Consider the following 17,922-nt stretch of genomic DNA (forward strand, 5'->3'; position numbering starts at 1 on the left):
TGAAGGATGTCGGTACTACTTTAATGTTTGAACCAACAAAAACTTTTTCTTCCTTTGTTCAACTGAATAGATGCAATGAGAAAAGTGTTTGAAAGCTCAGTCTTTTGATACTTTAGTGCTTTAGAAATCCCACATTTACAATCTAAATCAGACCAAGCCAACAGCAGCAGATGTAACGTCTCAGCTAATTCATTTGACTGTATCTGGACTTCATTTGAAATTGGACTTCCTCAGTTTTGTAGAGTTAGACTACATACTAGAATCAACACTGTTTGCTATCAGTTGTAGATTCTGAGAATGACCAAGCAGATTAATCTATGAAGCTTACATCATGTGTAAATATCAAGGATCGATGTAAGTTCATACCAACCTGTTTGGTCTATTTTTAATCCAAAGATTAATGTTTAATTTAAGATAATTAAATTTAATAGCAAATGTTTGTTTTTGAATCAGAAGGTAGGAATCTTCAATAACCAGAAATAATTATACCTTTCTGTGTTTCATTTCAAAGAATGAGGCAAGTTTAAAAATGAAGAATTTATTACTAGCAAGTTTAAACTTTACGATTTGAATGACAATTAATAATGACAATTCATGGATAATTTAATGACAGTTTTTAACAGCTTTGATATTAAACTTGTTTTAAAAGGCGAACCTGTGGCTGGATGAAAGCTAAATGGAAAATACGAGTTTGGATGTGTGAATGGATTTTTCAGAAGGTTTCTTTCAGAGAGAGGAACGGGTTCTGGGTTGGAAATGATGGTTTGCAGCTAACTGTTGTTTACTTAGAGAAAACAGCATCAAACACAATCTGTCAGAATGTCTACCTCGCCCAGTACAGAAGACCCCCTTTTTGGATCCAAAGTGTCAGGCGGAGATGGTTTCCGCCAGGCACAAGGTTGGTAGAAAAACCTCTGGCACGACCAAATCGGTCCTCAGATGTGCCTCCTTGGGTCACTCGACTGGTGGAGCTATTTGCGTCTCCAAGTCAATACTCTGAAGGAGTTTTTGCGTCAGCTGGCTACAGTTACGTTTATTCAAAGCTTATTCTATCAGCGTGACAGAACAGCAGGTGGAGTTAGGACGGCCGTTCCCTTCCTCAGGATGGTGGTGGTTCACGAACTGGCGTGAAAGCTGCTGGAAGTTAGTTTAACAAAGTCCTCAGAACAAGCCCTCTCAGAGCAAGAAAGCTTTGGTCATGAGTCAAAAAACATGAGATGGCAGTTACCCTTTACTCTGGATAAACTCCGTTAGATGGATAAGTGGAAGCTGACCTTCTGGTTACTGAACACACATTACTGATCATCAACCATTATCATAGTAATCATTATTATACCCAAAGCATAATAATTCATTTCAGTAATTAAAATACATTTATACTGAACCAAGTTATTATTTATGATGATTATAATAAACAGTAATAAAGTCAGAGAGTTTATTAATATTATTATTTAGGTTATTATTGTGAACTTGAAGTGTCCTTCTTCTGGGACGGAACAGCAGCAGATAAGGGGTGCTACTCAGCAGACATCAGGGCTGCTGGGTTAATCTGTGGAACTAAAAGTTACAGTCTGACCCAGCTTGACCCAGCTGGGAAAATGTGACCTTTGTCACAATTTAGAGGACCTTCATGATGCTACAGTTTTCTGAGTAAAAAATCTTAAAGGTCCTTCACTGAGAAACCATTTTTTACCATCCATCCAACCATCCATCCATTCATTTTCGACCACTTATCCGGGGTTGGGTTGTGGGAGCAGCAGCCTAAGTTTAAAAGCCCAGACTCCGCTCTCCCCAGCCACTTGGGCCAGCTCCTCTGGGGGAATCTTAAGGTTTTCCCTGGTCAGCCAAGAAACATAGTCCCTCCAGCATGTCCTGGATCTTCCTTTAGGTCTTCTCCCTTTTGGACATGCTTGAGCCACATCAACTTGCTCCTCTCAATATGGAGGGGCAGCAGGTCTACTCCAAGCCCCTCCCGAATGACTGAACTTCTCACCCTATCTCTAAGGGAGAGCCCAGCCACCTTGCTGAGAAAAGTCTTTTCGACCGCTTGTAACCACAATCTCATTCTTTCGGTCACTACCCAAAGCTCGTGACCAGGTTTGGAACATAGATTGGCATGTAAATCAAGAGCTTTGCCTTCCGCCTCAACTCTTTCTTCACCACGACAGATTGGTACAATGCCCGCATCACTGCAGACTCAGCACCAATTCGCCTTCTGGTCTTGCGCTCCATCTTTCCCTCACTCATGAAGATACTTAAACTCCTCCACTTGAGGCAGGACCTCATCTCTCCATCGTTGCCTCTGCGACCACCTGAGCCACATTCCACTTGGCCTGCCAGTACCCATCGGCTGTCTCTGGAGTCCCACAGACAAAAAAGATCTGATAGGATTCTTGACAGCTTGACAGCATCCCTAACCATTGGTGTTCACCTGCGGGCTCAAGGATTGCCACCACATTGGGCACAGATGACCTTTCGGCCGCAGCTCTGGTCGGCCATCTTGACAATGAAAGCATGGAAAATGGTTCACTCAGACTCAATGTCCCCTATCTCCCCAGGAACATTTTGGAAGTTTTATCAGGGGTGGCAATTAAAACTCCTCCTGACAGGAGATTATGCCAGATGTTCCCAGCAAACGCTCACAATACTTTTGGGCCTGCCAGGTCTGACCATTTTTTACTTCACTATTTTTTCTGGGGTGGGAATTTAATGTGTTAATTCGGATTAATTTATTAGAAGAAATAACATGTTAAAAATGTTCCCTGTGAGCCTGAGTGCCCCCCAATTGGGGGGGCTGGAAAAATCTAGAATTAAAATGTATGCCCTATAGAAATATCATCAAGCTGCACCTCTAACCAACACATTCTCACTCCCAGCGCGTCAAAAACAAACGCTTGGTCGGCCACCCTCCGCCTCAGACCCCTGACGCCAAAAGAGCCTTTTTTCGTTACTTATGTGTGAAAAGGGGTTTTTCCCTTTTCTGACTGTAGATCCCAATGCAGCGTTACACTGACGCGATGGGATGTCCGCAGCCAGGGCACCAAACAAGCTCATTGTACCTCATCCTAACCTCATCCTCTTATTTAACCTTCCCCTCACCCCTATCCTAACCTTAACCATCTTGCTAGCGAACACGTTAGTGATGGTCACGCTAAAAGCCAGCTCTAAGAAGTGAACGGCGGGAGCCGCCTCGTCATTGGTTGGGTTTGGACCGAGCCAACGCGAGGGGGAGGTTTCAACTGCCAAGGTGGAGGTTAAAAGTAGTGGGTATTTGTAACCTCCCTCTCGCCACATGGTATGTTCTAACGTTCCCCTTGGGCAGCAAATACGAAAATTCACAGTCAGAATGCAAACACTTGATCACAGTGAGAGTAACGTTTTAGGTAGCAAGAGGGTTAAGGTTAGGATGAGGCTGAGGGGAAGGTTATAAATAGTGAAACGTTAAGGTTTAGGTGCGGTTAAATGAGCCGGTTCGATGCCGCATCAGCGGATACCCCATCATGTCAGTTTTACGTTGCATTGGGATCTGCAGTCAGGAAAGGGAAAAACCCCTTTTCACACATAAGTGAAGAAAAAGGGCTCTTTTGGCATCAGGGGTCTGAGGCGGAGGGAGGCCGACCAAGCGTTTGTTTTTGACGCGCTGGGAGTGAGAATGTGTTACTCTAACAGAACTGCAAAGCCTGGGCTACAAGACCATACTTTTTTAGTCTGTTCATAAATAAAGGAGTCATGTCAAATCGCTCTTCATGAAGAAAAGAAAAAAAAACATCTTTATTATTGTTATGTTTTCTAGATGTTAGAAAGCCGGCAGAAACTTTATTCAAATGAACTTTATTACAGCAGGACAGACAAGCATACACACAGCATTCATCTTGTAACCCTCAGCAGAACTGCCCCTGAACTCTACACTACACCTCTATATGTATTAGCAGTGTTCTTCTGCCACCTAGTATTCAGTTTAGTACACAACATTTACAATGGTCCATGTAAATAAAAATAAAATAAACACAAAAAAACAAACATACACTGATATTTACACATCCCGACACATCTCACAGTGGTAGACCTTCTGGTTGCAGAAATACACTCATTAAAGTGTGGGCATGTCATTTATGCATTATTCTTTTATTTAAAAAATAGCTTGGGGGCAAATTGTCTTGAATGGTTAAATGCTATTAATCAAAACTAATTAATTACAAAGCCTCTGAATAATTACATTAATTTTGTATCTAGTCCCACTCCTAATTTAAACATAATAACAAATATATTTTGACATCAGGACCAGTTGTGTCCACTATCCTGCATGTTTGTATTCCTGCTCCAACACACCTAATTTGGCAGCAGTAATTCAACAGGTTGGGCGGGTTGTACAGCTGGTTGCAGGTTCGATCCTGGCTCTGGACAGAGAATTCTGCTGTTGTGTCCTTGGGCAAGACACTTAACCCACCTTGCCTGCTGGTGGTGGTCGGAAGGACCGGTGGTGCCTGTGCTCGGCAGCCTCGCCTCTGTCAGTGCGCCCCAGGGCAGCTGTGGCTACATTGTAGCTCATCCCCACCAGTGTGTGAATGTGTGTGTGAATGGGTGAATGATACACACTTTGGAGTCCTTACTCTGAGAGGCGCTATACGAGTGTGGATCATTTAATTCAATAGTTGAATTACTTCCTCAGAATGACCTCAAGTTCTGCAGAAGCCTATTAATCACCCGTTGTTTCAAGTCAGGTGTGCTGGAAGAAAGAAAACGTTAAAGCATGCAGGATTGTGATTCTCAAGAACCAGAACAAAACACCACTGATCTAAAACAAATCTCAAGTAACTGTTTGCTTTTGACATTGATAGAAAAGCATGAACCTGCACAGGAGACAGGAAATAGAAAAGTTAGTTTCGGTCTGCATAAGGAACCAAACAGAGGAATAAAGCTTTATGAGCTAAAACAAAAGTGAATCTAAAAGAGAACAAAGACAAACCTGCAGCACGAAAAAAAATCTGACTGATCAAAGCCGACTGTCACCATCATTGTGAGGCATTTTGGCTCATTTAAATATTGTGTTGCTGGCATCATTACGGCACTAATCAAACATTCAAACATTGTATGACACATAGAGGGAATGCACGTTCTTAAACTCTTTATTGAAAAAGACAGATATAACAGGTCTGAAAGCTGCAAACAAGTCCCACTTCCTTTTAAGGTAATATACCCATCTCACAGCACGTATTATATGTGCGGGTTTATTAAAAATCATTTTAAAAACATGACTGAGTTTTAGATATCACATATGTCACATCAGGAAATTAAACTGTTCCTGTGTCATTGAGTCAGATGCTTACTGATGAGACTAAACGTGTGTGAGAAACCCAGCTAGAGCAAATCTCATAAAAAAAAGGTCAGAAAACAGACGTCATCGTCCTCCTCGGTCCTCACTGGGACAGTTTCAGCATCCAGGAGGTGACGCAGATTAAAAGAGGGGAGAGAAAAGAAGGAGGAGCTCTACCTTTGACTGCAGCAGCAGAAAAATGAGTGAGGGGAGGAAAAGGGGAGGGGGAGGAGGAACAGTGAGGAGGCTGGATGGAAAGAGAGATAGGGGATGAAGAGAAGGGGGGAGGGGGGGAGGGGTATTGCAGCTGCTCACTGCAGAGCCGCTCATTGATAAAGTAGCAGCATCGCAGCTAAACACATCATCCTCTCCTCGTCATGCACGCCCACACACACTCGCAGCTGCTGCACTGGGGACACACTCACACATTTTGCGTTCTCATCGGACAACAACTCAGACTGTCCTCCTCTCTCCATGCTGGGATGATGCTCAGAGAGGAGGAACACCTGTAACTGAGGAGAGGACATCTGATCTGGGAGCAGGTTTTAGGAAAAGAAAAGCTGCAGTGGGATCAGCGGAGCCAGGCAACGCAGCAGCACAAAGGTACATAAGGAGCAGGTGTTAGAGTGTGTGTTTGAGGCACACTTTCATGCTTAAACTTTACACACCTCACATGTCCGAGATGCTTTAGAAGTGTTGTGGGATTACTGTCAACAAAGCTGTTTCCTCCTCACAGCAACAGGAGCTGATGCCGCCCCTTTTCTCCTCCTCTTATCCCACCTCCTCTCCCATCTCTATCTTTATCTCCATCCTTATTCCACTATCCTCCAGTAAATGCACCATCCTGCCCTCCTCGCTCACATTTTGGTCCATATGCCTCCTCCACCTCCTCTTGTCTCACTCTGTCTTTAATTTAAACCTCACATTTTTCGTCCTGTGCTCTCCTCCTCAGCATCTCCTGCCTCTATGCCTTGAAACAACTCTCATTGTGCTTCCTTTTGTTTTCTTGCCAGTCTGTCCGTCACCCTGGGATCTACGGAGACAAGCGGAGCGCCGGTGCCGGCCATGAAGCTAGTGAACGGGGGAGGAGGGGGTGGTGGCGGAGGTGTGGGTGGAGGTGGTGAGAAAGCTACCTTCTCCTTTAAGAAGTGTTCAGCCTTCCAGTTTGTCAAAAGAAAGGTGAGTTTGAGCAAATGTTCAAAAATGTTGGGACGGTTGATCTGTGTGTGTGTGTGTGTGTGTGTGTGTGTGTGTGTGTGTGTGTGTGTGTGTGTGTGTGTGTGTGTGGATTGTCATTATGTGTGTGTGCACTCTACCCATTGTTGCATCATCAAATGATGACATAACAGCACTCATGAAGTCCAGCGGTGCTGCTCACCCAGGATGTTGTGCTGCAGTGCTGATGCAGGACCAGTCCTGTCCTTTTGGTTTCATCCCATTTGCTAACTGTATTCTTTAAACATGTTGACATCATAAACAGTATGATTCAGAGTGGACTGATAAAGATGCTCATAAAGGGTTAGATGCTGCTTGCAGAAAAGCTGCAGTTTATTAAAAAGTCCAAATGTTTAACTTTCTGCATGTTGTGATGCTCAAAGGAAGATGATGAGTTTCTGTTGGAGCCTACACAGATGTTGGATTTTTGATTAATTACAAACATTGTTTCCAAAACTGATAAATGTGAGATGCGTGAAGTTGATGACTTCTAATTCATGAGAGGCTGAATCCCATGTTGTCGTTCTTTTTTAAAACACAGAAACGGTTTTGTTACCTGTTATTGACGCTACGTTTCGCCGACGGCTGCCGGCTTCTTCAGGCTGACGCTGATGGTGGCGCGTCACTTCCTTCTCCGTTTATCTGCTGGCAGCAGAGGACGTTGTCGCACAAAAGATGGATTAAAGAAGCAATCGAGATAAGGAGACGTGGATGTGGGACCATGAACAGGGACGACGGAGTTTACACGCTGGACCGCGCATGGGACTGCATCGTCGGAGAGGAGAGAGCGGGCAGTAGAGGGCGACAGCGTCCTCTGCTGCCCGCAGATAAACGGAGAAGGAAGTGACGCGCCACCATCAGCGTCAGCCTGAAGAAGCCGGCAGCCGTCGGCGAAACGTAGCGTCAATAACAGGTAACAAAACCGTTTCTGTGTTTTAAAAAAGAACAACAACATGGAATTAGAAATAACGCACAGCAAGAACACACCTAAGATGTTCAATGAGAGGCTGAAATTTAAGTTTGCAAAAAAAGACCTAAATTTTCTTTTTTCAGGATTTCTTATGTCAAAATGTTCAGAAAATAATATTTTTATAATCTATTATCAGAACATCAATAAAAGTAATAAAAATATATACATATAATGTGATACAGTTTTTTTGAATATAAAAATGCAATGACTACAGCAGCTGGGCTTCTACGCCCCGGTGCATTCTGGGATGGTACGTTTTCTTGTGTAGGATTGCTCTAATATATCTGTAGTAGGGTCTTTCAGATAAAAATGTTGCTCATTTACACCAAGTTCACTGAGAAGGGGTCTCCTACCCCTATTTCCTGCATTAGCTTCTGATAGAAAATAGACGGTGAAACGCTCGGATTAGAAAAGCCACACAGATCCATGTCACACTGAAAGTTAGCATTCATGCACTCACCCATCTTGACTCGTGACGGGGAAAGCTGTTGCTGTTTTAGCGTCTAGCAAACAGTGGGGAATACATCGGCTAGTAGAAGCTAACCGTTAGCATTAGCATTTCCACCACATGGTAAAACTTCTTCAGGCTTGTGTTATTTGTGGAGATAAACATCAGCGTTGCAAAGCAAACAGAGTCAGTGGTAGAGTCGCGCTGCTGTTAGCCAATCAGAAGCCAAATGTCAGCAAACATTGTCTTCTGCTCATCTCTCCTCTGGCTCACTTCTACTTCCTGTAACAGGAGTGATGAAATTGTAAATGAGATATTTGCACATTTGCAGGAATGTCATGTAAATGCTAAAATAATTTTTTTCTTTAGCGTACATATGAATTTAATGTGAGTATTTTCTTCTTTTGTGTCTCCAACTTGTCGGATTTAAATCTTTGATCTCAAAGGAAACCTCAGATCCTGCAATCCTAGGACCAGAAATGTAAAGAAGATATACATGTGCAGCGATGCAGATCTGGATTATTCTTTCCAGAACTAAAAGTGCATGAAATAAAGTGTAAAATGAGCTTTCTGAGACAGCAATTTCTACACCTACTGCACTAAAACACGTCCTCCTAAAAAGTTGTGATGATTGTAGCTGGTTTAAAGTAACATAAATGAATTTTTTTAAAAGTATTTAATTTTCACAAAATTACTAAATTAATTTCTTCTTCCTAACAAACATACTGTATGTCACGTCGCGGGTGTGGATGACGGCAGACCGTGTGTGGAGGAGCTGACCCGGAGGCAGAAATGCAGGTTCGGATAAAGTAAAAATGGTTTTAATAACAGAGCGGGAACGACGGGACAAACACAACGCTGACAAAAAACACAATGATCTGACAAAGACTGATACAAGGAGGGAGGTATAAACACACAGGGCAAATGAGGAACACATGGGCAGGTAAACAAGGGGCAGGTGAAAACAATAAGGGCTAATCAGGGGCAGGAGAGAGACACAGTCAGGGAGGCAGGGGCAGACCGCGACAGTATGTCCTCCAGCTGTACGAGACTGTAGCATGGTGCTAAATCCAAAAATACTTACATAATACCAAAGTTGTCACAAAGCTAAAGATTTAAAGATCATTTTAAAAGAAAAGTGATCGGTGAAAATTAGGGATGCAGCGTTTCTCTTGTAGCTCTCGTGTGATTATTACTTCTTATTAAAGAGAAGACTCGACACAAAAACAACATTTTTGGATTCCTTTCCCTGTTTTCCTCCTGAGGGTGCTGAAATAGAAAATAAAAATCCTCTCCAGAAACAGCGAGATCAGAACTCCACAAACCCACTTCCAGCCGCTGTAACACCTCATCAAACTGCAACAGGTCACCTGAAAACTCACCTGTTTTCCACTAACTGTTTCTTTGAAACAAAATAATTTTAATGAGCCAAAATCTTTTCTGTGTTCAGCATTAATCGAGCAGTGCGGAAATAATTAACAAATAGTTCTCTTAAAACCCTTTAATGCATGCTTTGGAGAAACAACACAGAGCTGCAGGAACTATTTTCTTAATTGTCTGTGAACAGCCGCAGAGTTGACCTGCAGGTTTAAATAAAAGGTGAAAATTTAAGAAATGAATCATTTACTATGTTGATGGACTCTGACACCAACTAATAATCAGGATGGCCAGAGGTTTGTTTGAGGACCACGAGAGCTTTAATTATGCATAGCTTGACAAACAGCTGAACTTCTGCTTTCCTCTGAATAATTTACAGCTGATTTGCATGAGATCAAACGGGAAAATGGCTGCAAGCGAAGACAGGAAGGAAATGACTAACATTAAAGCTTAAGAACTTGTAGACAAGAGGTGGACTGAAGCACTCTCACAGTCATTACTGGACTGATGCCAGCTTTCTATTTTTTAGTAATTACAGATTAAAGGTTAAGTTCACTGAGTCTGCATTTCATCCAAGCGAGATGAAAATGTTCAGAATCTTCTAAAAGGTCTGGCAATGCACGAGCACAGTCATCTGCTGGGTCTAAATGAGCCTAATGACACAATGAAGGACGCACGAGGCAGGAGATGGTTCTGTTTTCATCTGAAAATCTCTACATAAGTCTTTATGGGACGTTTTTGCTGTTATTGTTGTTTGTGCACCTGTAATTTGCTGGATCTGGATAACACCGATGATCATCCGGTTCTATTATGCTCTTTGATCCACATCGGCTAGATGCAGGAACTCCACCTCATATCTGCATGCAAAAATGCAAAGTCAAACCAAAATTCAATCAAATTTAACGTAAGTCATATGTATTATAATAATAACACGTTCTTGTTTACAGTTTCTGGAACTCTGAGCTGCTTGTTTTCAATTTGACCCGCTGGGGTGCTTTTCCAGGTCTCTTTCAGCAGCAACATGCTTCGACACGCTGTCTGGCTACCCTTGACTGAGGCAGTCTATCTCAGCTTGTTTATATTTGTGTGTGTGTGTGTGTGTGTGTGTGTGTGTGTGTGTGTGTGTGTGTGTGTGTGTGTGTGTGTGTGTGTGTGTGTGTGTGTGTGTGTGTGTGTGTGCGCTTGTTCAGTCACATTGTGTGTTTACTAAATGTTCAACAGACGCAGCAGGATGAGCTTGCTTGAGGCACCATATAACCCCCCCCACCCCACCCCCCACCCCCCCACCCCCATCGTCTACTTTCACCACTTCTTTTTTCTCCCACGTGAAATACACAAACACACTTGCATGCAAAAGCTCACCCACACACCTTGTTTTACAGGTAGTTTATGGAAAGCTTGAGTCACTGCTGGGATGTTGTGTGTGCACACTGTGCATTGTTCTTCATGCACCGGCTTGTGTGTGTGTTTGAGAATTAACGCCAATAAACACAAGGTCTCACATAGTGACTGAGAACAAACAGTATGGCTTTACATTTGTTAGATGCGTTCTATTTCTGTGCAAAGTGTAAACATCACGGAGTGTACCTGTGTGACAGGGCCAAGATGAAACTCGTGCATTGATGTGACCCTGTTGAACTGATGTGTAATCTGGAATAACATGACAAACTGCTCGGTCCTTGGCTGGACGTTTGTGTTCACTGTGTGCAAACTCAGAAGCTACAGATGAGGAGCAGTAAAAGTGAAATCAATCCAACGTTTGTTCTTAAAGTCGTCATCACCTCTTCTACGGTGCAGGTCCGAAGATGGATGAGGAACCCCAAGGTGAGCGTGGAGAAGTCCCAGGGGAAAAACCTCCTTTATCCTTGTCCAAAGTGTCCACTGGCTGAAGATCTGTGGTACACACACTTCCCCTCCACTTACGGGTGCTACCACTATGTGGGCCTACAGGGAGGCCAGTACTACCGCCAGGAGTCGTGCTCACGTTGCTTCACAGGTGAACAAACCAGCGGCCACGAGAAAGCCAAGAGCTGCAAGGTAAAAGGATCAACACACTATGTGTGTGTGTGTGTGTGTGTGTGTGTGTGTGTGTGTGTGTGTGTGTGTGTGTGTGTGTGTGTGTGTGTGTGTGTGTGTGTGTGTGTGTGTGCTCATGAATCTCACTGTGCAACACTCATTCAGGATGTCACTCTGACACACAATCACCTGCTGTCGATTCACTGTGACTGCATTTGTGTGTGTTCTGCTGCAGAAATAATTAATTCAGGTAATTTTTGAAGGTTTTCTATTTTTTTAACCTTTAAATTACTTTTTTTTTTTACCGTGTCCTGTCTGGCTGTGAAGCAAACAGAATTAATGTCTGAATGCTGGTGACGGCCTTACAGAGTTACTCTCAGGAGAAAATCAAAGATCTACATTCTTTGGACTGACAATACATAACTGAAACTTTCTGGAAGGTGTGTGTCTCGTTACCTCTGGTGTAAATCTGACTCTGCATTTGAGAATTCAACCAATATACTGAGAGGCAAATATGGCGGTGGTCATGTGATCGTTTGGGGCTTCATTGCTACTTCAGGACTTCGACCACTTCCTGTTATTGTTCAAACCACGATTTCAGCTCACTAACAGAACATCCTGAAAGAGAATCTAACCTTTGAGCTTAAAGGTGAAAATAAAAAAATAACATTTGTTTAATGATTGTTTATGACTATAATCAGTCACTCTGAGTTTTTCATGCAGGCTGAACATGAAAATAGTCTCCTACACCTATCTCCTGCATTAGCTTTGATAGAAAATAGATGGTTAAATTCTAGGATTTGAAAAGCCTGAAAGATCTACGTCACACTGTTGAACTTACTTTATTTATATCTGTTTACTCTCAAATATTGAGGTTATCTTATTAAAGTAGAGTACATATGATAAACATGTGTGCCTTACCTGGATATGAAATATAAAAAAACTGCCCTGTGTTTTCCAGCCGTGTGCATCAGGTTTGATTCTCTTCTAGAATAATGAAAAGATCTAACAATACTAACGCCTACTGCACACCGGAAGCACAGGCGGAGCAGAACGGCAGTGGAACGGTTTACTCGCGACAATCACACGACTCAAGTGCACACCGGGAGAGTCTCGGCATCTGCCCTGCTCCTCTCTTGACTTGCGAGATCACAAAATCCCTCGAGACTTCAAAGGTTACGGTTTGTTTATGCAATCCACCATTAAACCAAAAAGAAGGAAATCACTTTGACATCACTGTTTGATGTCATATATGACGTTGTTCCTCTCCATCCCCAGGATGAAAGCCATGAAAACACACCGCTGATGCTGTGACTAAATAAGCCGTTAAGTCACACGTAAGCTTCATATATATAAAATTGCATTGCTGCAATACTTTTATTTTGAAAATTACTGGGGATTTTACACTGAAACCGTGTGTGATTTCCTGTCTAGCCCTGTGTACAGTAATTGACCCATCCCAAAAATAGAACCCGATTCTATCTTTAGTGGCCCGGTGTGCCGCTGCTGGTTTGTTACACTCCATAGACAATTAGGGATTCTATTTGAAGTGTTTTGCTGCCATTCTGCGCCGCTTTTGCTCCCAGTGTGCGATGGGGGTAAGACTGTAAGCTCCCCGTTGTCCAGAGTCATAAGATAACCCCAATGCTAAAGAGCCAACGGATATAAAGTCAGTCCAACACTGATAAATGGAACAAGATTTATTACAAGTTCACATTTGATGTTTTTTACTTATTTTATGAATGAAACTGAAACTAGTTTGTTGAAAAGCTGGACTGAATGGTTATTTAATGGTGCTAAGTTCACACTTTCTTTTAAAAGCCCCTCAAGTTTTGGCTGCAGAATTTAAAAAAACCTGCAGCGACTGAAGATGGTTTGCTGCTAAATGAAACAGCCAATCGTAGTAGAGCCATTTTAGCCAATCAGAGGCGAGAAACACGGGATCTTCCTTGGACATCCTACAATTTCAAATGACGCATCCAGGAAACAGCAGAGAATGTCTTGACAAGTAGAAGCTAACCATTAGCATTAGCAACTCCACCACACAGCAGAACTCCTCCAGGCTTGAGTTATTTGTGGAGATAAAACATCAGTGTTGCAAGTCAGCGGTAGAGTTGTGTTGCTTCAAGCCAGTTCGCCGCAAGATGTGCAAATATCAGGAAATAAGACTCCATGTCCTGCTCTCCTCTGATGTGACATTCTTCCAGTTCCTGAAACAAGCTCATCTGACCTTCCGTCTGGAATAAAACTATTCCTAAACGAAGAGTGGGAAAGGGTTCCTCCTCTGCGACTAAAGGGACTCAGTACCATCCATGTGTTGCATGACGTATCAGTCAAAAGGATCCCCACTCCTCTGCTGTTTAGTCTTCTAGTGTGTGGGTGAAAGTGGCACTCTAGGCGACTTGTTTTAATCGGTTTGCTAATTAGCTTTCCTTCAAACCAGTGATGAAACATAAAGTATTCTGGGCATTGTTCCTCTTTGTTCTGTCTTTAAGCTCCGCCATGAGCGGTCTTATGCAACACAAACACAGAGGAAACAACATCACTGAGGCATGCTGCTTCCCACAATTGACGAATGTTTCTGAAATGACTGCAGGAGACATCAACTCAGCCGAGGCCTTGTGCAAGAGATTAAAATTAAACAAATAAATAAACTTCCAACAAATGATAGTTGTCAGGATGTTGTTTCAGCTCTGCTGCTCGAATTGCCACAGCCGTTTATCATTTGTTGATGGCCCCCCACGCGTTTTTTGGACATCAGGAGAAAATGAGTCATCCCAGCAGGTCTAGAAGCCACATTCTGTTGGTGGCAACACTCGTGTGTGCAGCGTGGGACAGTGTGTGTAACGTTAAAACCGGGGTCGATTCTCTTTTATGCACCTCTCTGCTTTTTTCATTTAGCTCAGGCTTTAAGGGACCTTTTGACTCACTCACTCAGGATCAAAGCCACCTCCTGCCCTCCAAATAGATGGCTCTGTCTGCAGTGTCACTTCTCTATCCTCTAGGAGATAACTGTGTTTCTGCAGAAGTCGAGTGTTGCATCGAGCCCAGAATAGGATGAGTCATTTTCACTGCAAGGTGCTAAAGTGTTTGTGCTTTTGTGAATTCTGGCCCAATAAATTAATCTTAGACACTAAACAAATAGTATTTTCACTTTTCCTGCAGCACACGTGTCAAAACATAAACAACAATACACACCCATGCTCTGTCCAAACACTTTGCCACTCAGGGACTTGTAATCGCTTTGCCAGAGCACGATGCTTGCTCAGCAGCTGGGGCAGTGATAGAGACGTTTCCCTGGCATTTCAAAGCCTTTACTCTGCTCCGATAAAAGCCGCCCACAGCCTGCCTCAAATGCAAACAAGAATCCATCATGGAATGCATCTGCCTACCCAAATCAGCTGTTTCTGTCAAACTATTTATAAATAAAGAAGATGATGAGGAGACTTGTGATGAATAGGAATCTTGGACCATTTCCTATCAGCTGTATTCTTGTTTTTATGCTGTTGAAGCCTTTCTTTCTGGTTTGAAATGGTCAGTGTGATTAAAAACAGAATGTTAAGCTTTTGTTCTGCTCGGCGAGAGATGATGCTGTGTTAATCTGCCCTTGGCAGCAGGATGTTGTTGCCAGAGGACCTGCGCATGAACTATTCAAGATTTGAGTTAGTAAACGAGGGATTTACTTACCTGCTTGTGTTTATGTGGAGTTCTCTTTCCAATAAAATCCTCCCTGACAAATCGTCCAGCTCCCTCCTATTCCTCGTCAAAAAGCCGTCACAGCACTTTTTTTCTAATTGCAAAGTGTCAGCAACATTCAAAATGCAGTTGGCTGGGCCTTGACCCAGTGGTTTTTGACCTTTAACCTCCTGCTACCTCAATCACAGCTAAAGATAAGCATAGAATTATTTTATTATTGCCTGCTGGCAAAAAGGTTTTCAAGTATTTAACCAGTGTGATTGCAATTGTTGGATTACTTTGTTGCAGTCAGTCCAATTCAAGATGGCCCCACTAGTGTGTGTGTGTGTGTGTGTGTGTGTGTGTGTGTGTGTGTGTGTGTGTGTGTGTGTGTGTGTGTGTGTGTGTGTGTGTGTGTGCTATATATATAGCTAGAGCTAACACCAACATGAGCAAACTGATGCTTAAAAAAAAGTTCAAAGATCCACACAGTTGGACAAAAACATCATTACTTACGAGTCCAGTAGCAACGATGCCAGGTCACCATCATTCTGTGATTTATTTTTTTGCCTCAGTTAGCTCCCTCAAATTAGTGTAGGCCATGCTGATGTTTACTCCGGTTTTAGCGATTTGCTTCGCCCTCTGAGTCTGCGTCTCCCCTCATGTTTCTCCTTGTGTTCTCCATCCCTCTCTAGGTTCTCCTTTTGTTTCTCCTAGTGCCCTCATGTGTCCTTGTCTGCGTCTTCCTCTTGTGTCTCCTGGTGTTCCCCATTTGCCCCCAGATCTTCAGCCCTCTAGGTTTCCCTCCTCAGGCATCCCCCTCCCAGGTACTGTGCTCCCTTGGCCCCCTTTTAGTCACGCCCCTGTTGTTTTTCTATCTGTAGTGTTTCCTCTAGTTTCAGCTTCCCCTTTACAATATTAGTTATATTTGCTGCCCTTCAGGTATTTAGGTTTTATTCTTAGATCATTTTCCTTTAGTTACAGCTGTTCATGTTTTTAGTCTCTCTAGTGTGTTTTTTCCCATCGGTGTTTGAGGTTTTTCCCCCTCCTTAGATTATTAGTTATGTCCCTGCTCTTCTTGTCTTTAGTTTTTATTCTTAGGTCATGTTTGTTTCCTCCCTAATTAGTAATTGAGTTCACCTGGTCTCTCTCTCCCCACACACCTGCAGTTCATCTCCCTCTCATCCTCCCCAGTGTATATAACCCTGTCTGTGTCTCTGTGTGCTTGTCGGTCCATTTTTTCGTGTTACTCTGGTCTCGTTTGATCTCTAGTGTTTCCTGTGCTTCTTGAGTCTCTAGGTCGCTAGTATTTTGGTTCTCCCGTTCAGTATTTGGATATTTTTGGTTTTTGGCTTCCTGCCTTTTTGGATTTGATTTTGTTTTGGTTCATCCTCAATCAAGGATTTTACTTAATCTCCACTCCTGCCTCGTGTCGTCCTGGGTTCTGCATTTTGGGTCCTAACCTCCTCCTGGCTCATATCATGACAATTACTCTATTACTTTTACTTCCAGTCTCCACCATGATGTCAACAGAAAAAGCTGACTTTTTTTTCTTCTCCTTGTGCTAACATCTAGCATTACAGCTAACAATCATAAAGCTGGTAAACCTACCCGCTCCACAAACTAAGGGTGGTTTTAGGTCAGCAGAGGGCTGCAGAGTGGTGTCAATTATAAAACTGGTGAAGTTTCTAATAAAATCATTGAGATCAATGTTAAAGCTATAGCTTAAATTTCAAAAACCATCTATTCATACTTCAAAATCAAAAATGGTTTGGCATGAGCCGCATTACCACTAAAGGAGTTCTGAAAAGTTTCTGGGAGGGGAAAAGTTGAAAGGGAAAGTAGCTAGGTTAGTGACGTCACTGATCAGCGGTGTTTAACGACCACAAGAGGCACCATTTTTACTGTGTTGTGTAGAAGACCACGAAGTGCAGTGGATTATGGCATTGTTGGAGGATTTGGGAGTTTGGATGTGTAAATTAAAGCTGCATGAACCATGCTTTTTTTTCTCCTATTGCTTTCATTGTGCTTCACCAGCAACGCTTACAATTTTGGAAATGCTGGTTGCTTGGCGACTTCTGACAATACTATTTTTACCAATTAGTATGAGTTCATCTCTGGCACCTGCCAGCAACTCTATGGGGGCACTTCCGAGTACATACCCTGGTCCAGGTACTGTGAAGATCCAGTAAGATGACCCAGAAGTTCTGATGGTTGAGCAAAACTAAGCGTCAGAATGTGATCAAACTATTTTTAACATCATGTTAAAGTGAAAAACTAGCAGGACTTTGCATTCTTTCAATGAACCCCAGACGTAGTTGGATCATTAATAGTTTGTTTTGTTTTCAAATGTCTTACTTTTATTCAATGAAAAAAAAAACTTTAGCCCTGTTACTATATAAGCACTTCAACATGTGTTTAAAATGAAAGATGGCCTTTAATGATCAACCTAATGTGTGATGTTGCATTTTCATTTGAGGAAACTTTGGCCAATAAAAGAAACAAATACTGTAAGAAGACAGATGGATGGGGCTTGAAAAAATGGCTAATTGTAGTTTAATAGCCGGGGAGAAATTCCAGGGGTTGTTGGAGCTGACAGGAGAGACAGGAGTAGAAGAAACTATGATGACAGAGAGAGATGAGAGGAGCTGAGAGGGCAGTTGTATTAGAAGATAGAAGATGAGGTCAGGCTATCTGTCCCAAATGCTGCCTGAGCGTGGAGAAATCAAAAGCAAATAAATCCCCTCTGATAAGGACGCCCTTTAGTGTCCAAAAAAACACCATCAGAAGTTCAGCACACACACACTAACACACATCAAATATTGTGACCATAGCCTTTCCACTAATCTCTCACATCAAACCTGGGCTGTTCTTCATGAAGACTTAATCAAAAAAAGAACATGAACT

The 17,922-nt window shown here is 42.6% G+C and overlaps 1 protein-coding gene across 1 annotated transcript in view; it reads left to right on the top strand.

The window, feature by feature from the left end:
* The first annotated feature begins 5,639 nt into the window (after positions 1-5,639).
* The window catches only part of sgk1 (serum/glucocorticoid regulated kinase 1), a 49,001-nt gene continuing 36,718 nt past the window's right edge, over positions 5,640-17,922 (top strand). The window contains exons 1-3 of the mRNA XM_015947104.3: positions 5,640-5,917; positions 6,328-6,493; positions 11,122-11,361. Coding sequence (XP_015802590.1) covers positions 6,380-6,493; positions 11,122-11,361 — 354 coding nt within the window. The 5' untranslated portion in view covers positions 5,640-5,917; positions 6,328-6,379. The remainder of the gene's footprint in view (positions 5,918-6,327; positions 6,494-11,121; positions 11,362-17,922) is intronic.

Source organism: Nothobranchius furzeri, chromosome 2 (assembly GCF_043380555.1).
Source record: "Nothobranchius furzeri strain GRZ-AD chromosome 2, NfurGRZ-RIMD1, whole genome shotgun sequence".
In the NCBI taxonomy this organism is placed as follows: Eukaryota; Metazoa; Chordata; class Actinopteri; order Cyprinodontiformes; family Nothobranchiidae; genus Nothobranchius; species Nothobranchius furzeri.